The 20,646-nt window shown below is 46.2% G+C and overlaps 1 protein-coding gene across 2 annotated transcripts in view; it reads left to right on the forward strand.

Annotated features, from left to right (window-relative positions):
* The window catches only part of LOC111156096 (calcineurin like phosphoesterase domain containing 1), a 100,254-nt gene that overhangs the window by 8,803 nt on the left and 70,805 nt on the right, over nucleotides 1-20,646 (forward strand). For both annotated transcript variants that reach the window (XM_022516703.1, XM_022516702.1), the window contains exon 2: nucleotides 9,891-10,109. In XM_022516703.1, the coding sequence (XP_022372411.1) occupies nucleotides 9,891-10,109 (219 nt within the window). The remainder of the gene's footprint in view (nucleotides 1-9,890; nucleotides 10,110-20,646) is intronic.

Here is a 20,646-nt window from a genome sequence, read left to right on the forward strand (position 1 = left end):
TGAAGACACTTAGATCGTGATTCACTGTGCAGATGGCTCCTGGGAGAACCCGCAAAAAATTGCATTTCGTTGGCATTTGCCCTTTAGCCGGGAAGCCTCCCAGCAGCTGAAAGGCTCCCTGTCTTTGCCGAACGTTCTCTATCCAAAGCAGTAGCCCCCGTATGTGAATGGAAGGGTGTCAGGACGAAAGCCTGTAATTGTGTGTTTGTGTGTGTGTATCTGTATCATCCAGTATTTTCTGCACGCCCTATGAGCGGTGCAGATTAAATAAATGGGAAAGGTTTCGGGGGCTTCGTGTCTGCTCAGACAGGGGTAGGAGTTACCGTAATTGAGAGTTCTGATCCTAGAAGCTCAGGCTTGACTGCTTACTGTGTGCTTACAGTGTGTAAATGCTTTATGTGTATGCGCTCAGTCGTTGTTCACAGCAGCCCTTCTTGGGGTAGCTGTGTTCCTCTTACTTTACGGGTGAGGACACTGACACCCCGAGAGGTTAAGAATCTGGTTCTTAACCTGGTCATGTCACGTGGTTCGTAAAGGGGGGACATGGGATTGGAGCCTGGCATGCAAGCCTCAGAGTCGAGGCTGTCCTGGGACCAGGTGAGGGTTTTGGGAGATGGAGACTTTAAGTCTTCCTCAAGCCCACATGTGCCAGCCTGATCTCTCCTCTGCCCTCCATTCATGCTTGCCTCTGGTGGCAGGGTCCTGTCCTTGCTGTGCCCTCTGCCTGGGGTGCGTCCCCACAGCCACTCTGTGCCTGGCTCTCATGTCGCCTCACGGCTCTGTCCAGTGCCAGCTCCCACCCACCTGTCACCCTGTCCGTGACCGCTGTGATTGCTACTGCGGTGGTAACGAGCATAGCGTGCGGCCAGCTTAGGGGTTGACCTGTTCATCATCCATCTCCCCACTGTTGTGTGAGGTCTTAAGGAATGGGACCTGTGGCTTTGCTCACTGTCAAATGTCCAGTGACTAGGGCGGCACCTGCCACGGGGTGGGTACTCAGAACAAGCTCGCTGAATGAGGGAAGAAGGGACCACTGCTGGAGTTTCAGTCGTTTCTGTACCCTTCTAGTCACATGGAGGCATGTGGACCTGCCAGTCCCAATTCCTGCCTGATTTTGAGTCAGAGAAGTTAACAGGAGCCCAAACACTGAACTTTTAAATAGTGTAGCGATGTGCGGTTATAGTGATGGGGCCTGGTTCAGCAGACTGCCTGCTCCTCCGACTTCGTAACCAGTATCTTCCAGAGAGCAGACGAGATTTAGGAAATGAGACTTCGCCTTATAAAAATTAAGCTGAGAACCATTTATCATTGTTTTGCACCTTGAACCGTTTGAGGTAGCCTGTGCAGGCACTGGTTTGGCACACCAGGAGAGCACGCGTTGTCCCAGTATTGGGTGGTAATTAATGGCATGACGGACTTGCGTAGGCCTTTTCCTGGTTGCGTGGTGAAAACAGGGACTCATTTGCCTGTGGGGGGTGCATTGATTATATTTAGCCATCGATTAACTGGTAATAGCGAAAGGATCGATGAAATTCCGATCCTTGGTCTACGGTAAGAAGTCAGCTTTCATTGAGGGGGACGGATATGTCTGAAAGGTGTAAGAAAAATGAGAGAGAGGCAATGTATTGACAGAGACAGATTTCCAAAAACAAGTAGTTCCCGATGTGAACTGCAAAGAACAGTTGTCATCCGAACCTCTGTCTTTCGGGCAGGATATCAGCACGTAAACAGTCTCGCAGGAAGGATTAGTAGTAAGGCGTTGTGTGAGTTTTTAAAGGTTTTTAAGATTCTTCTCTGTGTATAGTTGCTTTGTACCCAGTAAATGCTGAAAGAAGACTCACGGGCCTTTACTGTCTATGGTTTAATACCACCCAAATCCACTGTCTTTTTATTCCTCAGTGTTGAAAGATGGTTTCTATGACAGTCTCTCTCAGTTAGCAGAAATCTGTGAGTGGCCAGATCCCGATACTCTCTATACAAGGGCTGAATCAGATTTCTTTCTTTCTTTTTTTTTTTTTTAAGATTTTATTTATATATTTGACAGAGAGAGAAATCACAAGTACGTAGAGAGGCAGACAGAGAGAGAGGGAGAAGCAGACTCCCCACGGAGCAGAGAGCTGATGCGGGGCTCGATCCCAGGACCCTGAGACCATGACCTGAGCCAAAGGCAGAGGCCTAACCCACTGGTCCAACCAGGCGCCCCCTGAATCAGATTTCTTTTTTCTTTTTCTTTTTTTTTAAGATTTTATGTATTTATTTGACAGATCACAAGGCAGAGAGAGAGGAGGAAGCAGGCTCCCTGCCAAACAGGGAGCCTAATGTGGGGCTCGATCCCGGGACCCTGGGATCATGAACTGAGCTGAAGGCAGAGGTTTTAACCCACTGAGCCACTCAGGCGCCCCTGAATCAGATTTCTTTTTTTTTTTTTTTTTTAAAGATTTTATTTATTTATTTGACAGAGAGAGATCACAAGTAGACAAAGAGGCAGGCAGAGAGGGAGAGAATGAAGCAGGCTCCCTGCTGAGCAAAGAGCCCGATGCGGGACTCGATCCCAGGACCCTGAGACCATGACCTGAGCCGAAGGCAGCGGCTTAACCCACTGAGCCACCCAGGCGCCCCTGAATCAGATTTCTAAGGCCAATTTTTCTTCTATAAAAATATTTTAAAATTGGTTTAAATTTTTATTTTTATTTAAACAAATTTTTTTAAGATTTTATTTATTGAGAGGGAGAGAAGAGAGAGAGCACAAGTGAGCGAGTGCGAGCACAAAAGCAGGGGGAGGGAGAAGCAGACTCCCCGCTGAGCAGGGAGATGTGGGGCTTAGCAGGGCTCGAGGCTCGCATGGGGCTCCATCCCAGGACACTGGGATCATGCACTGATGCACATCATGACCTGATGGGATCATGACCGAAGGCAGATGCTTAATTGACTGAGCCACCCAGGCGCTCCTGATTTACATTTTTAAAAGCTAAATTTTAAAATTTGATTCAGGCTATGGTACCATAATAAATTACCGTAATTTAATATATATGATAATATAATAGATAATATATACAATAAATATAGATAGACTCTATATATTATAATATATATCTGACATCATTTGGATAGTCCTAGCTAGATAGGTCTTCTCTACCATCTCACCTGTGGGACCACCTGCCCTGAGGTCAGGGCTCTGGGGAATAATAGGCCTGGTTCTGCCCTTCAGGCCTTGTTAGACCTTGAGCAGGATATTTAACCTTGACCTTGCTGAGTTTCTTCTTCTGCACCTCTAAGCAAAATGGAAGTGCTACCATAGGTATTGCTTGTCACTGCACATGTCCACAGGGTCCCATGGTGCATGGGACCAATCGCGGACCATGGTGAATCTGAGACCACATGCCCCCTTCGAGGAGCAGCTACTGCTCGGCACAGCCAATTAGCATACTCCAACTGGGCCTGGTTTGGCTGGATTCTCCAGGAGAATCTAGAAAACCAGGTATCTGTATGAAACTCATGAATTTAAAATGTTGGCAACAAATTCAAAATTTTATAACTATTATGTGGGCCAAACAAAACACCCCTGCTGTCCAGACCGCAGCCAGAGGCCTGGAATGTGAAATTTCTGGAGAAGATCACTAGTTGGCATCCCATAGAAGACGGGTGTTCTGGGCTCTTGCCTGTCCCCTGAGTCAGCCCGGTGCTGTTGGCAGGGACTGGGAGCATCACAGCCTTCTGGGGAAAAGCTCTGGGCCTTGCCAGCATTATCTTTGTGTACAATCTTCTTATTTACCAAGATGTTCCATTCGAAGGAAACCTTTTGGAGATAAAAAAATGTCTTTATGGCCTGTGGACAACTTGCAGGCGGGCCTGAGGCACATTCTGTCTCCTTTATGGCTCTCTCCCCTCCAGGCCAGCCCAGCAGCATGGAGATTCTGAACAGTAGAAGCCGCTGCTCATTAACTGTGTGATCTTGAACTTGAGTATAACTAAGATCCCTAGGCATGGCCTCGGTATCCCCTTTTGGTTAAATAAGGGGGTTAGCTTTCTGCAAATCCCTCCCACACTGAAAATTTCCAGTGGTGTAGTGGGAAAAGGCTGGCTTCCATAAGGTAAGCCTTCAGCCTCCCTGGGACGGGCAGTAATAAATGGGCTCACTCGGCTCAGTCCGGGAGGGTCAGTTGTAAGTGGTGTGGTTAAGGATGAGACGCTAGGCCTTGTTTCATAGCACCCTCCGTGGCAGACAGACTCCCAGATGGTCCCGGTGATCCCCGCCTACTAGTATCCATGGCGTGGGTGATCTGCTGCTGTTTTGAGCGTGGGTTGGCCTACCAACTCGATTATAGTGAACAGAACACGGCAGAGCAATGGGATATCACTTCCATCACCATGTTACGTGAGATGAGAACTTCAGTTTGCTAGTGGACACTCTCCCTTGCTGGCTTTTGATGAAGCAGGTTGCCATGTTACGAGCTGCCCTGTTGGAGAGGCCCACATGGCAAGGAACGGAGGGTAGCTTCTGGTCGACAGCTAGTGAGGAACCTAGTCAACAGCCTCGTTAAGTGAGCTTGGAAGCAGATCCTGCCTCCTGGGAGTTTCCTGTGCAACCTCAGCGCTGGTGGACACTTTCCTTGGGGCTTGGGAGAGACCATGAGCAGAGAACCTGGCTGAGTCATGCTCACATCCCCAACCCTCAGACACTGAGATAGTAAATGTGTATTGTTTCAAGCTACTACATTTGTGTTCATTTGTTGTATAGCAATAGATTGCTAACACACCGTCCTGGGAATTTGTTACAAAAATTAACATAGAAAAAATTCAGTTCACTGTGGACATTCTTATTTATAGAAGACTGAAGGTGTTTTCGTGAAATACCTGCATGCTTTATGATGTATTAACGAGGTATTGACAGTACATACTCTGTAGACATTAACGGAAGTTTGTGTCAAATGTTTCAAAAGATCGCAGTCTTGTTTTGTTCCATGTAGGTCAGAAATGAGGTCTTCATTTCGTCAACCTGACTTTATGCTTTAATGCATTCATTCTGCAAGTACTTGGTTTATCTCAAAATTTGACCTTGGCCTTATCATATCACCAGTTACGGTCCCTGACTGTGTTCTTCTATCAGTTTTGCAAATTACGGGGCTGGACACAGACAGGGACCTAAAAATGAAATGAACATACACAAAACAAAAATAAAACTGAACCCCCCCCCCCCAAAAAAAAAAACATCAGTAGGAACGTATGCAAAACAACGAGTCCTCCAAGCCATTATTTTAATTTAGGGAAACAAGAATCACTTTGCACCTGTTTCTGATCAAACCCGTTTAAGCAGTTCCTTGATTATTTATAGGTCAGTGCTTTTCAAACTTGGATTTGCATACCGATCACGTGGGCATCTGTTAGACTGCAGACTGTGCCCCAGTAGGTCTGGGCTGGGCTTGAGATGCTGCCTCTCGAGCTCGCTCGCAGGTGGTGATGCTGATGCTGGTGCAGAGGCCACACCTTGAGGCCTGAGGTGTAGACCCAGCCCCGCTCCTCCCAGTGCCGCGGGCTTCACTGATGCCCTCCTGTCATATGCAGCTTCTCCCTTAGCCTCCGCTTCCAGCAATTCCGCGCGTTTCTGGGGGGTTATCAGGCCCTTGCCATTCAACCAAGCAGTCCCATAGTTAAGTTCTTTGACTAGGAAGATAAACAAAAAAGCTTGCTGGATGCCCAGGTGTCTTTCTGATTTTCCATAATAAAAAATGCTGTGATTGTGTATTGGGGTGCTTCCGGAGTGACCTCAGCATTCTGAACTTCTGTGACTCTAAGGGCCAGAACCGTGTTCTCAGGGAGCCTAAAGAAAGCAGCTGGCTTGTGCCAGGATCAGACGCGTGCTCCGTCCTGCAGGGGAAGGCACAGCAAGGTCTCCCTGGCTCTCACAGGTGTCACCTAATGCCTGTGACCTACCCTGGCTGCGACTCTGGACTTCGGCAAAATAGTGTAAGGCAAGCATGGTTAAGCATTCGCTTTCATAATATTTTGAGGGATGGGGGAGGTGTACTTTTACAGAAGATTCCTCCCTCTGCAGCTCAGCACCAGAAGTCTCAAATACCCGTCATTCAGCCTTGATTAATACTAAGATGAGACTGAAGACCACGAGCTTCTGTAGCAGAATTTTAAGAGGACCCAGGTGCTCTTGAGAAGGCTGAGCTCCAAGTCAGCAACTTGCTCTTCCGACATGGATAGGGCAGGCGGAATAGTGATATGCGAGCTGGCATTTATTTCAGGTCAGATCTATTTATTTTGTACCCTGTCGTCATAAAATTGAGATTCTGTCTAAGATTTTACTAAGTGAACAAATAATAAGGAAAGATTTATTTTAATACCCTGAAGGACTATTGACTTTTTGAGACGATGACTGGTTGTTGTAGGGAGCTATATTCGTTAAAATGTTTGCCATGGAAAACGATTCATAAATTCTGTTGGTCATAGAAGATTGGTTTACGCGCCAGCCTTGGGGTGACGATCACCTCTCTGATCTGGTTCTGATTAATTTACCCGGTTTAAGCAGCTCTGCACACTGCCTCAGAAATAGGAATGTCGCTAAAAGCCTTCAGTGTAAAAAGGTCATTATGCAAGTAAAATAAATGAATAATGCTAACAATTAAATGTAAAACACAAATTGGAATTCTGTTTTTGTTTTTTTCATGACACTGGCCTTCAACTCTTGTAGAAGTCTTGCTGACTCTCTATCTTTAATGCCCGATCTCTAAGTAACAGTTATTACTTTGTAGCAGAGTTCCCTGAAACTTGACAGCTGGAAACGGCTATCTCACAGGTTCTGTACAGATCTGAGTGCTGCCTGGCAGGATCCTTTTGCTGTAGGGTCTCCCACTGGGTTCAGGCACAGTGTCAGCTGGGGCTGTGGTCTCATCTGACGACCCAGCTAAGGGAGAGCCCTTTCCCAAGCCTGCTCACACGGTTGTTAGCAGGATTCCACTCCTTTTTGGTTGTTGCGTGGAGTATCTCTGCTCTTCACGGGCTGTTGCCTCCGTTCCTTACCATGTTGGCCTCTCCAGTAGGTGAGTCACAGCACGGCAACCTTGACCTCCAGAGGGAGGGCTCTGAGAGAGAGAGAGAGAGAGAGAGCGAGCGAGCGTGCGCACAAGATGAAAGGCATGGTCTTTTTCTAGCCTAATCTCTCTATCTCTCTTTTTAACCATTTTGTTAAAGCATGATTGACATGTAAAATGCTGTAATATTTAATGTGTATAGCCCCATGAGTTTGGGGATAAGTAAACACCTGTGAAACCATTACTGCCGTCAAGGTCATAAACAGACCCGTCTCTTCCCAAAGTTTTCAGCAACCCCTTGATAATAATAATAATCGTATTATAATATATTATAATGATAATTATAATAATTATAATTTGTGTGTGTGTGGTAAGAGCACTTAACATAGATTCTACCTTCTTAGCAAATTTCAAGTATATAGTACAGTATTGTTAGCTGTGGACGTTATGTGGACAGGAAGTCTCCAGAACTTCTTTATCTTGTAGAAATAAAACTTTGTATCCTTTGACCATCACCTCTGCCATTTCCCCCTCCTCCCAGCCCCTGGCAACCACCACTCCACCCTCTGCTTCTAGGAGTTTAAGTATTTTAGAACCCACATGGGGGTGAGACCAGCCCCAGGGGGCTGGCTTCTGTGGCTCAGCCCTCTGAGTTCACCCATGTTATTTCAAATGGCAGACTTTCCTTCTTTTTAAGCCTGAATAATATTACATTGTCCAGATGCACCACATTGTCTTTGTCCACACATCCATCGAAGTATGTTTTGGTTGTTTCCATGTCATGATGTGGCCTAGTCCCTGAAGGGACATCCCATCACTGTATCCTGCTTATGAGAACCAAGTCTGTAGGTACAGGCCATGCTCAAGGGGAGGGGATAGCACAAGGACATGAATACCACAATGCAGGGCTCTCTGGGGCCTTCTCAGAGTCTTTCTGCCGCACGTAGCAAGGGTTCCATAATTATGAGTTCGCATCTGTCATCGCACTCGATCCCCGTCCTTAAGATGCATCTTCCAGGACGTCATGCACTCCTTGTCCAAGTTGAGTTCAAATTGGTTGTGCTTTGAGCAGCTAACAGTCTGAGCTGCGGGCCCAGAACAGGTGGCTTAACTTGCATTACAGTTTGTTCTGTAGAGGATGTGCAGGGAGTTTGCACGTTTGCATTTTTAGGTTCTGAAAAAGGAATTGAGAAGGAATGGAGGCCTAAAGCCAGAGAGCCCCTCTAAGATGACAGCAAGCGAGGCATGGTGGGTGGGAGGGTGGTGATGAAATGTAGAAAGGTTAGGCTGGCTCCTTGCCAGTAAGATCTCAGTGTAGGTGACATGCCCCAGGGAGAGGCTTTCCCTGTGCGTCCCATTGAAATTAGCTGTCTGTTCTCCCTTCCCCCTTCTAGAGCTGGTGCTCTGGCACCATTCCCTGCTCTTTTGTTGTTCACGGTCTCTCTCCCCCTTGAGGACTAAGCCCCAGGAGACCAGGGGCCTCGTCTGTCTAGGTCCAGCCCTGTGTACCGTCAGCACCACGTATGGGCCCTGGCAGACGGTAGGCTCTTAGTAAATACTTCCCGAATCAATGAATGAATTGAGCACACAGACGTGAAATGACTCCAAGGAGCTTTTTGGAAATCGTAATATCTTCATGACTTCCAAAGGAAATGCCGCTGATTCAGTTAACATGCAAAATGTACTAATTTGTTAAAGAGAAGAAAACAGTCTCAGAATTGTGGGGTAGTTTTGTCCCTGCCACTGATGACTCGTGGCCGTCAGGCCAGTCATGTGCCCTCTCTAGGCCTCCGTTTTCTCTGGATACATGCAGGGGCTATAGGCTGGGTCTTCAGACGGCTCTGTCCTCAGATCCAGCTCAGGCCAAGGAGGCTCTGGTTGTCAACATTGGTCTACCATAGAAGATTCTGTTTGAAGAAAGGATGCTATCCCCCGGGGGTGGGGTGGGGGGGTGGTGTTTGACACCCATAGGGCTTCCATGCCCACCAGTGGCCATTCCAGTTCTGCAAAAGCATTCCTGGTTGCAGTCCTTTTGGCTATGAGGGGTAGAGACCTGAGGCCCACAGAATTCAGGATTAGCAGAACCAACGGGAAGGGCCATAGGAAGGCTAATAATTTTGGTGCAAGTGATCTAGCGCCCTTTCCAAGAACATAAAAGATCGCCTCTCTCTTCCTTCCCTCCCGCTTCCTCCCACCCCCTTGCCTCACACCTCGCTTAAGCCCACATCATGCAGCCTTTGAAATGTTAGCATCGATTTTTTTTTTTTTCCCTCGTTGACTAACTCATTTCAAGATTTCATTTCTGGCACTGCCTTTCCCACCAGATAGCCAGAGCTTCCAAGCTCCAAGTTTTATAATTAAAATTCTGTCACATCCCCCGAAACGGTGCAAATTGTGCCGTTACGCCTGGCATAAAAGATTTGAAAGCACTTCACCTAGTAATTTAAATATAATACTTCTGGTAGCTTTCAATTTCTGGTATTTTTAATTCTAATTAAAAACCTATCATTGAGCATTACTATCCTCCGTACAGCATTGCTGGTGTGCCTCTGCGCTCCACTTTGGCCGGCTAGTTTTAAACAAACAGCTTGGCTGTGTGGCTGCTGCGGCCCACGTGGTCTTTCCTGGCCTTTGGGAATCACCAGGTCCCAGGCATAATTAGTATAAATCACAATCCTCTAGACTATGACAGGAAAATGGTATGTTTGAAGAGCAGCTTATTAAAATGACCTACTTAATTTAAGAAAAATATTGTATCCACTTGCACAATAACCTGGATGCTTTCCCTGACAGATTTTATAATATTTCTTCCCTCTCCTTTTTTTTTCCCCCTTCCCTCTTTGTTTTTACAAGAAAAGGAAAGGGAATGGAAAGGCCCGTTCTACTTCATCCAAGGCGCAGACCCACAGTTTGGACTAATGAAGGCCTGGTCCACTGGGGACAGTGACAGTGGTGGTGACGAGTGGGGGCAGGAGATCCGTCTCACTGAGCAAGCTGTTGAGGCCATCAACAAGTTGAAGCCCAAACCCAAGTTCTTTGTTCTCTGTGGGGACCTCATCCATGCCATGCCAGGTAAGACTCGTGCTGTTGATGTCACCTTCTCTCCTTCCAGTCATGACTGCATTTGGGCGGGGGGGGGGGGGGACATTTAAGTGATGTCTTTGTTCGGTAATGGCCCATTCCTTCTCTCCGTGGCTGCTGGAGTATCCTTAGACTTCAGAAAATGCACCCTCATTTTTACATTTAGACTTTGGCGAGATTAATCACAGTAATTAGGTGCAGCTACAGTTCTGATGATCTGAACTTACTCTGAAAAGTGGAACAGACTCCCACAAGTCACCTTTATTTCCAGGGGACAGACTTCAACTTCTTTCAGATGCCATATCCACAAGTGTAGTGTTCTCTTATTTCCTCTCTTCTTATACTTCAGTATCACCTGTATTTGTGCTTTTTCACTTGCAAGTGACAGAAATCTAACTTAAACTGAATTATTATTATTATTATTCTTTTTAAATTAAAGGTACATGTTCCTTTATGGGACTGTAAAATCCAGGGGCAAAGGTGGGCTTCAGGTATGGCTGGATCCAGAGGCTCAGAGGTTGTTAACAGAACTTGGTCTCTCTTGCTGAGCCCTGCTTTTCTCTGGGTTGACTTCCTTCTTACACACGCTCTCTCTAGATGGTGGTTCCTGGGAGCTCCAGGTTTACATCCTTCTCACAGAAACCACAACAGAAAGAAAGTACCTTATTCTTGGTGGTCCATTCAAAGTCCCAGACTGACAGCTTTCTGGCTCAGGTGTCCCCTTAAAGCCAGGATGTGGGTGGGGTCTACAGCAGTGTGGTCTAAAGAGCAGGATGATTTCCCTCAAGGGACATAGAATGTAAAGATAACAGATGCCTTCTAGAACTCTCTTGCATTTTTGTTTCCTCCTCTGATACATTCTCCCCCAGGCAAGAGTAACGCCCAGTGACCACGTATATGCTGGTAGAACTGTGCCGGCCCATCAGAGAGGTAGAGTAGACCAGTAGACCCCCATGGCCACCCTTAGTGGACCAGTGGTCTCTTCCTTTGGAGCAGTAGTGGGCCTGAAGACCATTGCCGAAAACACCACGGTGGCCATGCATGTTTGCTTTGGCTAACGCTGTCCTGTAAACCTGCGCTCTGAGTCCTGTGATTTCCAGTGCCTTTAGAAGCTGAGGCACTCTATGGTAGGCTGGGGTGCATTCATTCTTCCCCATGACTTCACTTGTCTGGCAGCCTACCTCTCCAGAAGAATCCCAAAATGAAGATGTGAGAGTGGGAAAGGGGCTGCCCAGAATCACAGTCCCCAAGGTCCAGTGACTGCTCAGACCTGCTCTCATTCTCTGTTCATACATATTTAATGCAAAGTCCTGAATGTGGACGTGCCCATGTCATTCATTGGGTACCAATGGAGAGAACCCAGGGTGGACATCCCTGGAGAACCTCTCCTGCTCTTGGGCTTGTGCCAAAGTGGCAAGGTGGGGAAGAAGGAAAATAAGGCAGTGGACAGAGACCTCCACACCTGCCACTGATGTGCTGGGTGAACTTGGACAGACCCCTTCCCTTCTCAGAGCCTTCGTTTCTGAGCCAGGAGCCCACTGATGCAGTAATCATTCAAAACCTTGATCACAGTGAAGAAGGCTCAGACAGCCCTGTCTCTCTGTGCGGGTGGTGCACGTCTCAGCAGCTTGGTACAGAAGCACATGTCACAGCGTGGTGCTGAGTTTTGTTTTGTAGCAAGGTAAAATCTTAGCTGCCTGTGAACTGGGCCATCCTTGGTGACCCTCAGCCGAGGGTTTCCTGGTGCTGGTATTGCACACTGCTAAAGGGAGCACAGAATGCCCCAGTTTCTAAAGGAGTTAGAAATCATAGCAGGACTCGGAGTCTTGGTTTACCTGGTAAAGCCAAGGTAATCTGCTAGTTGACCAGGTTAATGCTGCTTCCAAATGGTCTGATCTGCTGTTAGCTAGGTTCTTTTGGATCTTTTGGCGCAATACACACCGTAACATCAGCTAGATCTCTCACTCTGGACCGTCCAGTGAGCAAACTTCTGCTTTTATTGGACACTTGAAGGTCAGATTCCAGTTTTATGATTTTTATGTCCAGTGGCTTCTTTTCTTTGAAAACAGAAAGATAGGGGTACCTGGGTGGCTCAGTTGGTTTAATGTCTGCCTTCAGCACAGGTCATGATCCCAGGGTCCTGGAATCAAGCCTCTCCTTGGGCTCCCTGCTCAGCAGGGAGCCTGCTTGTCCCTCTTCCGCTCTGCCTGCTTGTGCACTCTCTCCCTCTGTCAAATAAATAGATAAAAATCTAAAAAAAAAAAAAAAAAAAAAAAAAAAGAAATGTTATAGGACTCACTAAAATTATATAACATGTTTTTGTAGCTGTTTACCGACTCATTCTGAATTATGTTAATGTATTCAGTCATATTTCAAAATAAGATTTAAAATGAAAGCTCTCTATGCAGTTTCATTGCTTCTTGAATAAAAGATACTGAGCATAGTAAATGAAAAGATACGGTTTTTATGATCAACTTTTTCCATTGGTCAGAAGACCTTGTAAATGTGAACCGGCAGTCTTTTGAACACATAATTTTATATTCAGTGGACCCGAGCAGAATTCACATCTGTTCTGAAGAGTTGGACTGTTTGGTTGGGTTGTAACTGAGCCAGTGGAAGGACTGTAACTATTTTGAATATTGTGGTCTGAGATTAAACAGACTGTTTTAAAGCTAGTTACCATTTTTTAATATGCAATTAGTGGCTTCCTCCTCATTTAGCTCATACGCAGGGGCAGACACTAGAAAAGTAATTATTTGCTTTGACTGCTTAGCACATTGTTAATTATCAGATGCATGTATTAATAGGCAAATAAAATCAGAAGCATATTTTTAATTCTGCCATAAATAATATCCTGGGCCAAGTAGTTTTAAGTTCAAACTGGAGAAAAAAAAAAATTCATGAATTATGCTCTTTCTAATGGAAGTCATAATGGCACTTTTCCATTATACATATTCATCACAAAATTTGTTCATTTACAAATGCCTACCGTGTGCCCACTGAGTGCCCTTTAAAGCCCTAGGCGCTGTGGGTATGATGGTTGGAAATGAAAGGGCGGCCCGTCCGTGGAGCTTAGAGTCTGGTAAGGGAAGTGTGAAACCGGGGATGGTGAGGGGCCCTTCTGGTACCACTCCCTGCAGGGATGGTGCCAGAAATGCAGGACAAAGTCTAGTTAGTTTTGAAACAATGTGTTTTCATTCTGCAGATGTCTTTTTGGTTACCTTCTTTTTTTTTTTTCTTCTTATTTTATAAAGCTTCTCTATGGGCTAAACCACATAAAGAGAAAATGGAGATTTGTGTAAATATCGAGCCCACCGATTTTCAGTCTTTCACACTGAAGCCCAGGGTGACTGGTCGGTCGCTCTGAGGAGGCATTGACCCATTTCTGAGTCTTCAGCAGGTCATGTGAGAACTTGACAGATCGGAATGTGGTGATGCAGTCCGAGTACAAGAATTCCTTTTAGGGCGCCTGGGTGGCTCAGTGGGTTAAGCCGCTGCCTTCGGCTCAGGTCATGATCTCAGGGTCCTGGGATCGAGTCCCGCATCGGGCTCTCTGCTCAGCAGGGAGCCTGCTTCCCTCTCTCTCTCTGCCTGCCTCTCTGTCTACTTGTGATCTCTGTCTGTCAAATAAATAAATAAAATCTTTAAAAAAAAAAAAAAAGAATTCCTTTCACACCATAGGATTTGGTTTGCTATTAATGTGCACGTCTGGCCTGTTGATGAAAAATTGCCACAAGCACACAAAACATAGAGTGCAGAACCAATTCTTCCCTGGGTATAAAGGCTCCTTGAAGAGCTCTTTTTGTGTTGACTTCTGCTTGGGCAGAATCAGGGTTACGTGATTTCGTTTCAGTTCGTGATTCAGCCTCCAGAAGTCCTCTGTTACGCTAACCGAGGCAAGCCCGTGTTAGCATTATTCCAGTGGATGCTGTATGAGTACCCCATGGCTGCTCTAACAAATGACTGTGAACCTCGTGGCTTAAAACAAACACAGATTTGTTCTCCTGCAGTCCTGGAGGTTAGAAGGCTAGAGTGGGTCCGTCCTTCTGGAAGTTCCAGCTTCTGGAGGCTGCCCATGTTCCTTGGGCCATGGCCTCTTCCTCCCATCCTTTTTTTTTTTTAAAGATTTTATTTATTTATTTATTTATTTGACAGAGAGGGAGACACAGCGTGAGAGGGAACACAAGCAGGGGGAACTAGAGAGGGAGAAGCAGGCTTCCCGCTGAGCAGGGAGCCCGATGCAGGGCTCCATCCCAGGAACCTGGGATCATGACTTGAGCCAAAGGCAGAGGCTTAATGACTGAGCCACCCAGGCACCCTCTTCCTCCCGTCTTCGAAGCCAACAGCGCAGCATCTTCTCTCTCCTCTGACCTTTGATTCATCTTCTTATATTCTATTAAACCTGCCCTCCTGCTGCTTTCTTATAAACACCCTTGCGATTATTGGCCCACGCAGATAACCCAGTATAAACTCTCCATCTCAGTATCTATAACTTTATCACATCTGCACATTCCCCTTTTACTGTGTAAGATAACATGGTCACTGGTTTGGGGGTTGGGGTGAGGACATCTTTGGGGGGCATTTTCAGCCTGTCACAGATGGTATGGGGTGTGGTCGAAGGTGTGTGTCTGCCAGGACTGGTGCTCCTAGCTCACCGGAGAGTCCTTTGTTATTTCCCTTTTAACCGATGGTGGAAACTAGGTCAGAGCAGTTAAGTACTTTTCCCTGCTTGTAAGTGGTGGAGTTAGGATCTTAACATGGATCCTGCTGTTTTCACACCTCACGTACACCTCACACCCTACTCTAAGGGTTGGCCCCAGAGCAACCGTCAAGGGCCTGTTGATCTGATGACATGGAATCAGCATTTTGATGAGATCCCCAGGTAAACTTATAGACGATCAAGTCTGAGAAGCTCTTGCTAGACAAGAATGTGCCAGGCCCTGTGTTTTTTTGCATTAGGTGCACTTTTTGTATGTACACTAGTAGTCTGTGGACATTTCCTTCAACTGTTAATAACAATGGTGTTTAACAAGGAAACTATTACTACTTTAGACTTACTATGCTCAATTGTCAAAGGGAAATGTTTTTATGGCTTTTATTTTGCTTTCTTTTTTTTTTTTATTTTTAAGATTTTATCTATTCATTTGAGGGAGTGGGGAGAGAGTTTGAGAGAGAGAGAGAGCACGAGCAGCTGGGAGAGGCAGAGGGAGAAGCAGAGTTTCCGTCAACCTGGGAGCCCGATGTGGGGCTCAGTCCCAGGACATGAAGGCCATGACCCAAGCTGGAGGTAGACGCTTAACCATCTGAGCCACCCAGGTGCCCCTTATTTTGCTTTCCAAACAATAGTTTGAACAATGAGAGTGGAGTGACCTGTGCCATGCAGGGTCAGATCAGAACTTGTCCAGAATATTCAGGAAAACAATCACACATGCCTGCTTTTATGTGGAATGGCCAAGAGAGGCAGAACAGGTTCTTTTGACTTGGGTCATGTCCATCCCTTATCTGTTATTCCAAGATCCAGAAAGCTCTGAAAGCTAAGAGTTTTTTCAAGTTTGAAAACTAACTCAGTTGGCAGCAGAGCTGACCTGAACGGACACGATTTATAATCTCCCTTTATTCCTACTTAGAATATTCATCTCTTTCGCTAGTGAGGTACTACTGTGTTCCAAAATGGGATGTCACCTGAGACCCAGCTCCGGGTGTCATTTAACAGGTGCCCCGTGCCCAGTACTGCTCTTTTCAAATTTGCAAACCTCCCAATTTCCAAGGAGGCCTGGCCCCTCGGATTTGGGATAAGAACATATGGATCTGCAGTACTGATACTTTTGGATTTATGGACGAAGAAGCCCTTTATCACTAGAAGCAGAAGGCTTTCTCCTCCTTCCTGTGTAACTTTCTCTCGAGATAACATACTCACACCATTGCATAGGAACCACATTTTAGTTTCACCGTTAAAATGATCCCAGCCAGGGCGCCTGGGTGGCTCAGTGGGTTAAAGCCTCTGCCTTCAGCTCAGGTCATGATCTCAGGGTCCTGGGATGGAACCCCGCATCGGGCTCTCTGCTCAGCAGGGAGCCTGCTTCCCCTCCTCTCTCTCTGCCTGCCTCTCTGCCTACTTGTGATCCCTGTCTGACAAATAAATAAAATTAAAAAAAAAATGACCCCAGCCATCTTGTATTTGAATTTTGGGCACCATTGTTGTTGGGACCAAAGGGACTGAATATGACGGTGGACTTGAATTCAGAAATGACTCTGACAAATTGAAGGAGAGGATCTGTGCACCACGACGATGTTTGCTGCAGGTAAGTGCGGCATCATCCACTAAGAAAAGTCTTAACTTGCAGCAGAAAAGGGCCGGGCATCTGCAGATGGGGCTGGCAAGGTCTGGAAAGTAAAGGAATCAGCAGAGTGGTGGTTAGGGATTGGGGGATGCTAGGGGACCACAAAGTAGAATTACTAGTAAACGGGGATGGTGGCTTTTTGAAAACCCCATTTCATCAAGTTTGGTAGAACTTTCCCTTAAATGAGATGTTAATGGCTGGGCCGGGGTCCACATAGGAGTTGCCATGACCAAATGACCATCGAGATGCCTTCCCCACTTGGAGATTTCCCATTCTAGGATGAAGGGATGGAACTGGGAAATGAAGCCATATCGAGCAAAGTTGGAGGGTCTTGGTGCGCTGGGCTTCAGGCAAAGAACAAGCCATTTGTCCTTCCGGTGTTCACGTAATCCAGGAGGGCTGGTGTTCATTTTTCCCCAGCTGGGTAGGCACCAAACACGGGAACATAATTCTGGTACAGGACAGAGTAGGATAAGCAAAGCCTCGGAGGCATTGAAAATCAAAGCCAGGATTAAGGCTCGGGCCAGGCAAACGCCGTATCTCATCCCTGCAACCTCTACAAGTTCTCCTTCCTTGGAGCGTAATTCAAGTTCCTGCCGGGCAGTGGGGGCTGTGCTTGGGTCCATGCGTCTTTTCACCCCTCGCGTGACGCCGTTGGGTGAGGTGTTCCCCGAATGCAGGTCCGATGGGTCGCTCCCGTGTTTCCCATGATGCATAGCAAGTGGCCACGGGAGGCACCAGCACACATTTCTGGATTCAGTGAACAACGGTCAGTTCATTTCTTTACCAGCGCTCTACTGAGTAGCTTACTTTGTGCCAGACCGTGTTCTGGGTGCTTGTGCTACCTCAGTGGATAAAACAGACAAAAGTCCTTGCTTGACCTAGAAAAAAGAAACAGGGACGCATGGAAACATGACATTCTTTTTTGTGTATGTGTTTGCGTCATTCTGATCTTTTGTGGTAGTCAAACCTCAGGTGGGTAGGGATTGATTTTATTATTATTATTAGATTTTTTATTATTATTTTCTTATTATTCTTATTAGATTTTTAAATTACATAATATGTCAATATGTTTCCTTTGTAAAGATTTAAAATCTACATCTAGAATAAACTGTGTGACCTTGCCCAAGTCTCTCCCTTGGGGTCACTCCATATGTGAGCACCTGTGTCTTACGTAAATGTCATTATTCTGTGCACATTGTTCTGGGCCTTACTTTTTCCCCTTCCACATACCTAGAAAATCCTTTAGTACAGGGAGGTTTCTGCCAGGCTTTTAATAAGTGCATTGCATTCCGTGGGTTAGATATTGTAATTGGTTAATCACAACCCCCGCCCCCAGCCAAAAGGAGGAGTAGTAATCTCCTCAGGTTGGAGCTAATGTAAACAGTGCTATTATCAGAAGTTCTTCGGTGCACCAGTCAGTTTTTCTCGAAGTCAGATGCTTTGTCTGGGTTTGGGATCTGCTCCAGTCAGTTTGCTGTGTGGTTCCCCAGAGGACATCTCTCAGGGATCGACTTCCATATTACCTCTTTTGTGCCACCAGCATCTCAGTCCCTGTCATACACATGTAAGTGTCTGCACTGCCCACTGCACTGTAGCTACTCAGAAGGTATCCATTGAACAGACACCCTCTTGTCCCTATCACAGTAGGGTTTGTTGTTGTTGGTTTGTTTGTTTTTAAAAGCTCAGTTAACGTATGTTCATTTCCTCACCTGTGTGATTTGTTAGCCTTGAGTTTTTAATTTTAAATACTTACTCCAGGCTTCAAGAAATGCCAAGATTTGAAGACGCTTTACCGTACAGCTTAACATAAAAGGGGTGATGTGAGTGCTGGGAAGTGACGTGCCTGGGTGCCGGTATCACCAGGCCCTGGGGATGGGCGGGGGCTTGCAGCCGGCTGTGCGCGGGCGGTGGTGACCCGTAGCAAATCAGCCGGGCCCCACGGCTCCTAGATCCTTCACATCCATCAGAAGCCTGTTAAGGCTTCCAGGCAATCAGCAACAATACCTTCCTTCTGCTGCGGCTGATTGAAAGTGGTTTGAACTAATTTACCTAATATTACTAATTAGGGAGCTTGGAGCATTACCTGAAAAGTTGTTTCTGATTAGGTGTGTGATCATCCCCGCCGTACCCCCCCCAGGCCCCCCAGCACTTGCTGCGGCATGGTGTCTTGGCGGAGGGGCTGTGCTCGCCGCCGGCTGTGTCAGCTGATTGTCCCCACTCAAGGCGTCTTAACCTGTTCAGTGCCGTGTTGGCAGGTTGGCAGACCACCTGTGGACCACCTCTCAATAATGTTTTTAAACACCTGAAATAAAAGACATAGGATTTCAGAGGAAACCAAGTGTGTTGAAATACACTTATCAAAATATCTTTCAATTATTTGATAGAGTAAAATACATGCTTCTTTGTTGATGTGTTATACAACCCAGTGTCCCAACAGGGCTAATCACTACTGTAATTTCAAAGTGGTGCTGAGCTTAAACGGTTTCACGAGGGATCGCTCACAACTATAACAGGATATGAAAAGTCCTTGTGGTTTCTGTTGGTGACACCGTCGTCACAAGAGGCTTAGTAATACCTCTGTGATTTTCCGCTTAATAGTAGGAGGAAATGCTCAATGACAGAGGTGAGCAAAATTGTAGGGTTTCCCCATGTAGGCTCACAGGCTCACAGGCTCATGGGCCCCAGAGGAAGAGCCCTTTTCCGTGCACAGGTATGGATGCACTCTTGTTTGCCCTTCGGAGCTATCCCGTCCTAGTCGACATGTGGATATTATCATTGACCAAAGAGTTTATATATTTAATTAGAGGCTAAAAGGCTGGTTACTTGTGGCTAGGAAAATGTGAATGTCTGATTATTTGGTGAAACGAAATGGCTGGAGCGGAATAACAAGAGCCAGCAAACAATTTCCTCTTTATTAAGGGGGGAAAAAAAATAAAGAAACCAACCCTTCTGTAGTCTTTCTCCCTGGTTTCCAGTGTTTGGATCAAAAAGTAAAAATTGAGAGCCTTGTCATATTGGTTCATTTGTTCCAGAAGTGTTTGAGGAGACTTAAACAGAATCACACAATTAAAAAAAAAAAAAATTTAAGTAAGAAATGACCAATCAGGACCAAAGAAAATCTAAGTTCATTGACGGAAGTAATGCCCCAAGAGAGGGGCAGAAACAAATAGGCAAGAGTCTGGGACCACTGTGGTGATAAGATGATAGATTAGCCAGAGAGGAAAAAAGACAGTTGTCAGAGAAACAAAACCAAACCTATCTCTGAGAGGGGCACAGCTTTTTCTAGAATGTCTTGGATTTGAAAGAAAAATTTTTTGAGGATTTCTTTCTGGGGCGCTAAGTAATATCGTGTCCGACAGGGGTACGTCTGGACCCTAACCCTGGGAGTGAGGCCTGGGAAAAGGCTTTGTGCAGGCGGTGAGCCCCGTCAAACTGGGCGAGAGCCAGTGTGTTTGCCTGGGTGCCTTGGGGAGCAGAGTGGGGAGAAGGTCTGTAGCTTTCATCAGATCCTTCGGAGGGCTCCGTGACTCAAGGGTAAGGAACCTAGCACTTGCGTGCTCCTGCCTTCAGCTTCCACCTGAGGACACGTTCTCTCCTGATCCGCCGAGGTCATAGACGCCATTAGGCCAAGAACCTGTGGCGGTCTGCTCTGGGGCCCTCTTCTGCCTTCATGCTGGCCTCATGCTGGGGGCTTTCTGGGATGGTGGAGGGATGCTGCAGAAACGGGCAGAATTCCCTGGCAGACTGGTATCGTAGAGGCCAAACCAGTGTCTTTCTAGCTCGTGTTTTGCTGATTGGAATATTTATATCTTTCCTTTCATTGTTTTTTGCTCTAAACACTCATTTCCTGGAATTGGAACATTTCACCTCTCGGATGGGCCTATTTTCTGCCACTAAATGAAATACTAAAAAGGAGCATGATCCCAGAGGCGTTCAATTATCAGCTAATTGATCAAGTGATTAGAACGTGAGATGCAGAAAAATAACGAGAGCCTGGAAACGTGGCACGTTTAAGTGCCAGGCTGCTGAGGGGGCACCTGTTCTGTAACCCTCAGAATTTAGAAACTCACCTGCATGGTTGGAATTCTATATTGTTGAACATTTATATTCAGCACTAGTTCCTGAATAGCTTATTGGAAAACCGTGGTAAGTTCTTTTCAACACGTATTATTTGGGTTGTATAA

Source organism: Enhydra lutris, unplaced genomic scaffold (genome assembly GCF_002288905.1).
Source record: "Enhydra lutris kenyoni isolate GAN:26980312 unplaced genomic scaffold, ASM228890v2 scaffoldscaffold45, whole genome shotgun sequence".
NCBI classification, from domain to species: Eukaryota; Metazoa; Chordata; class Mammalia; order Carnivora; family Mustelidae; genus Enhydra; species Enhydra lutris.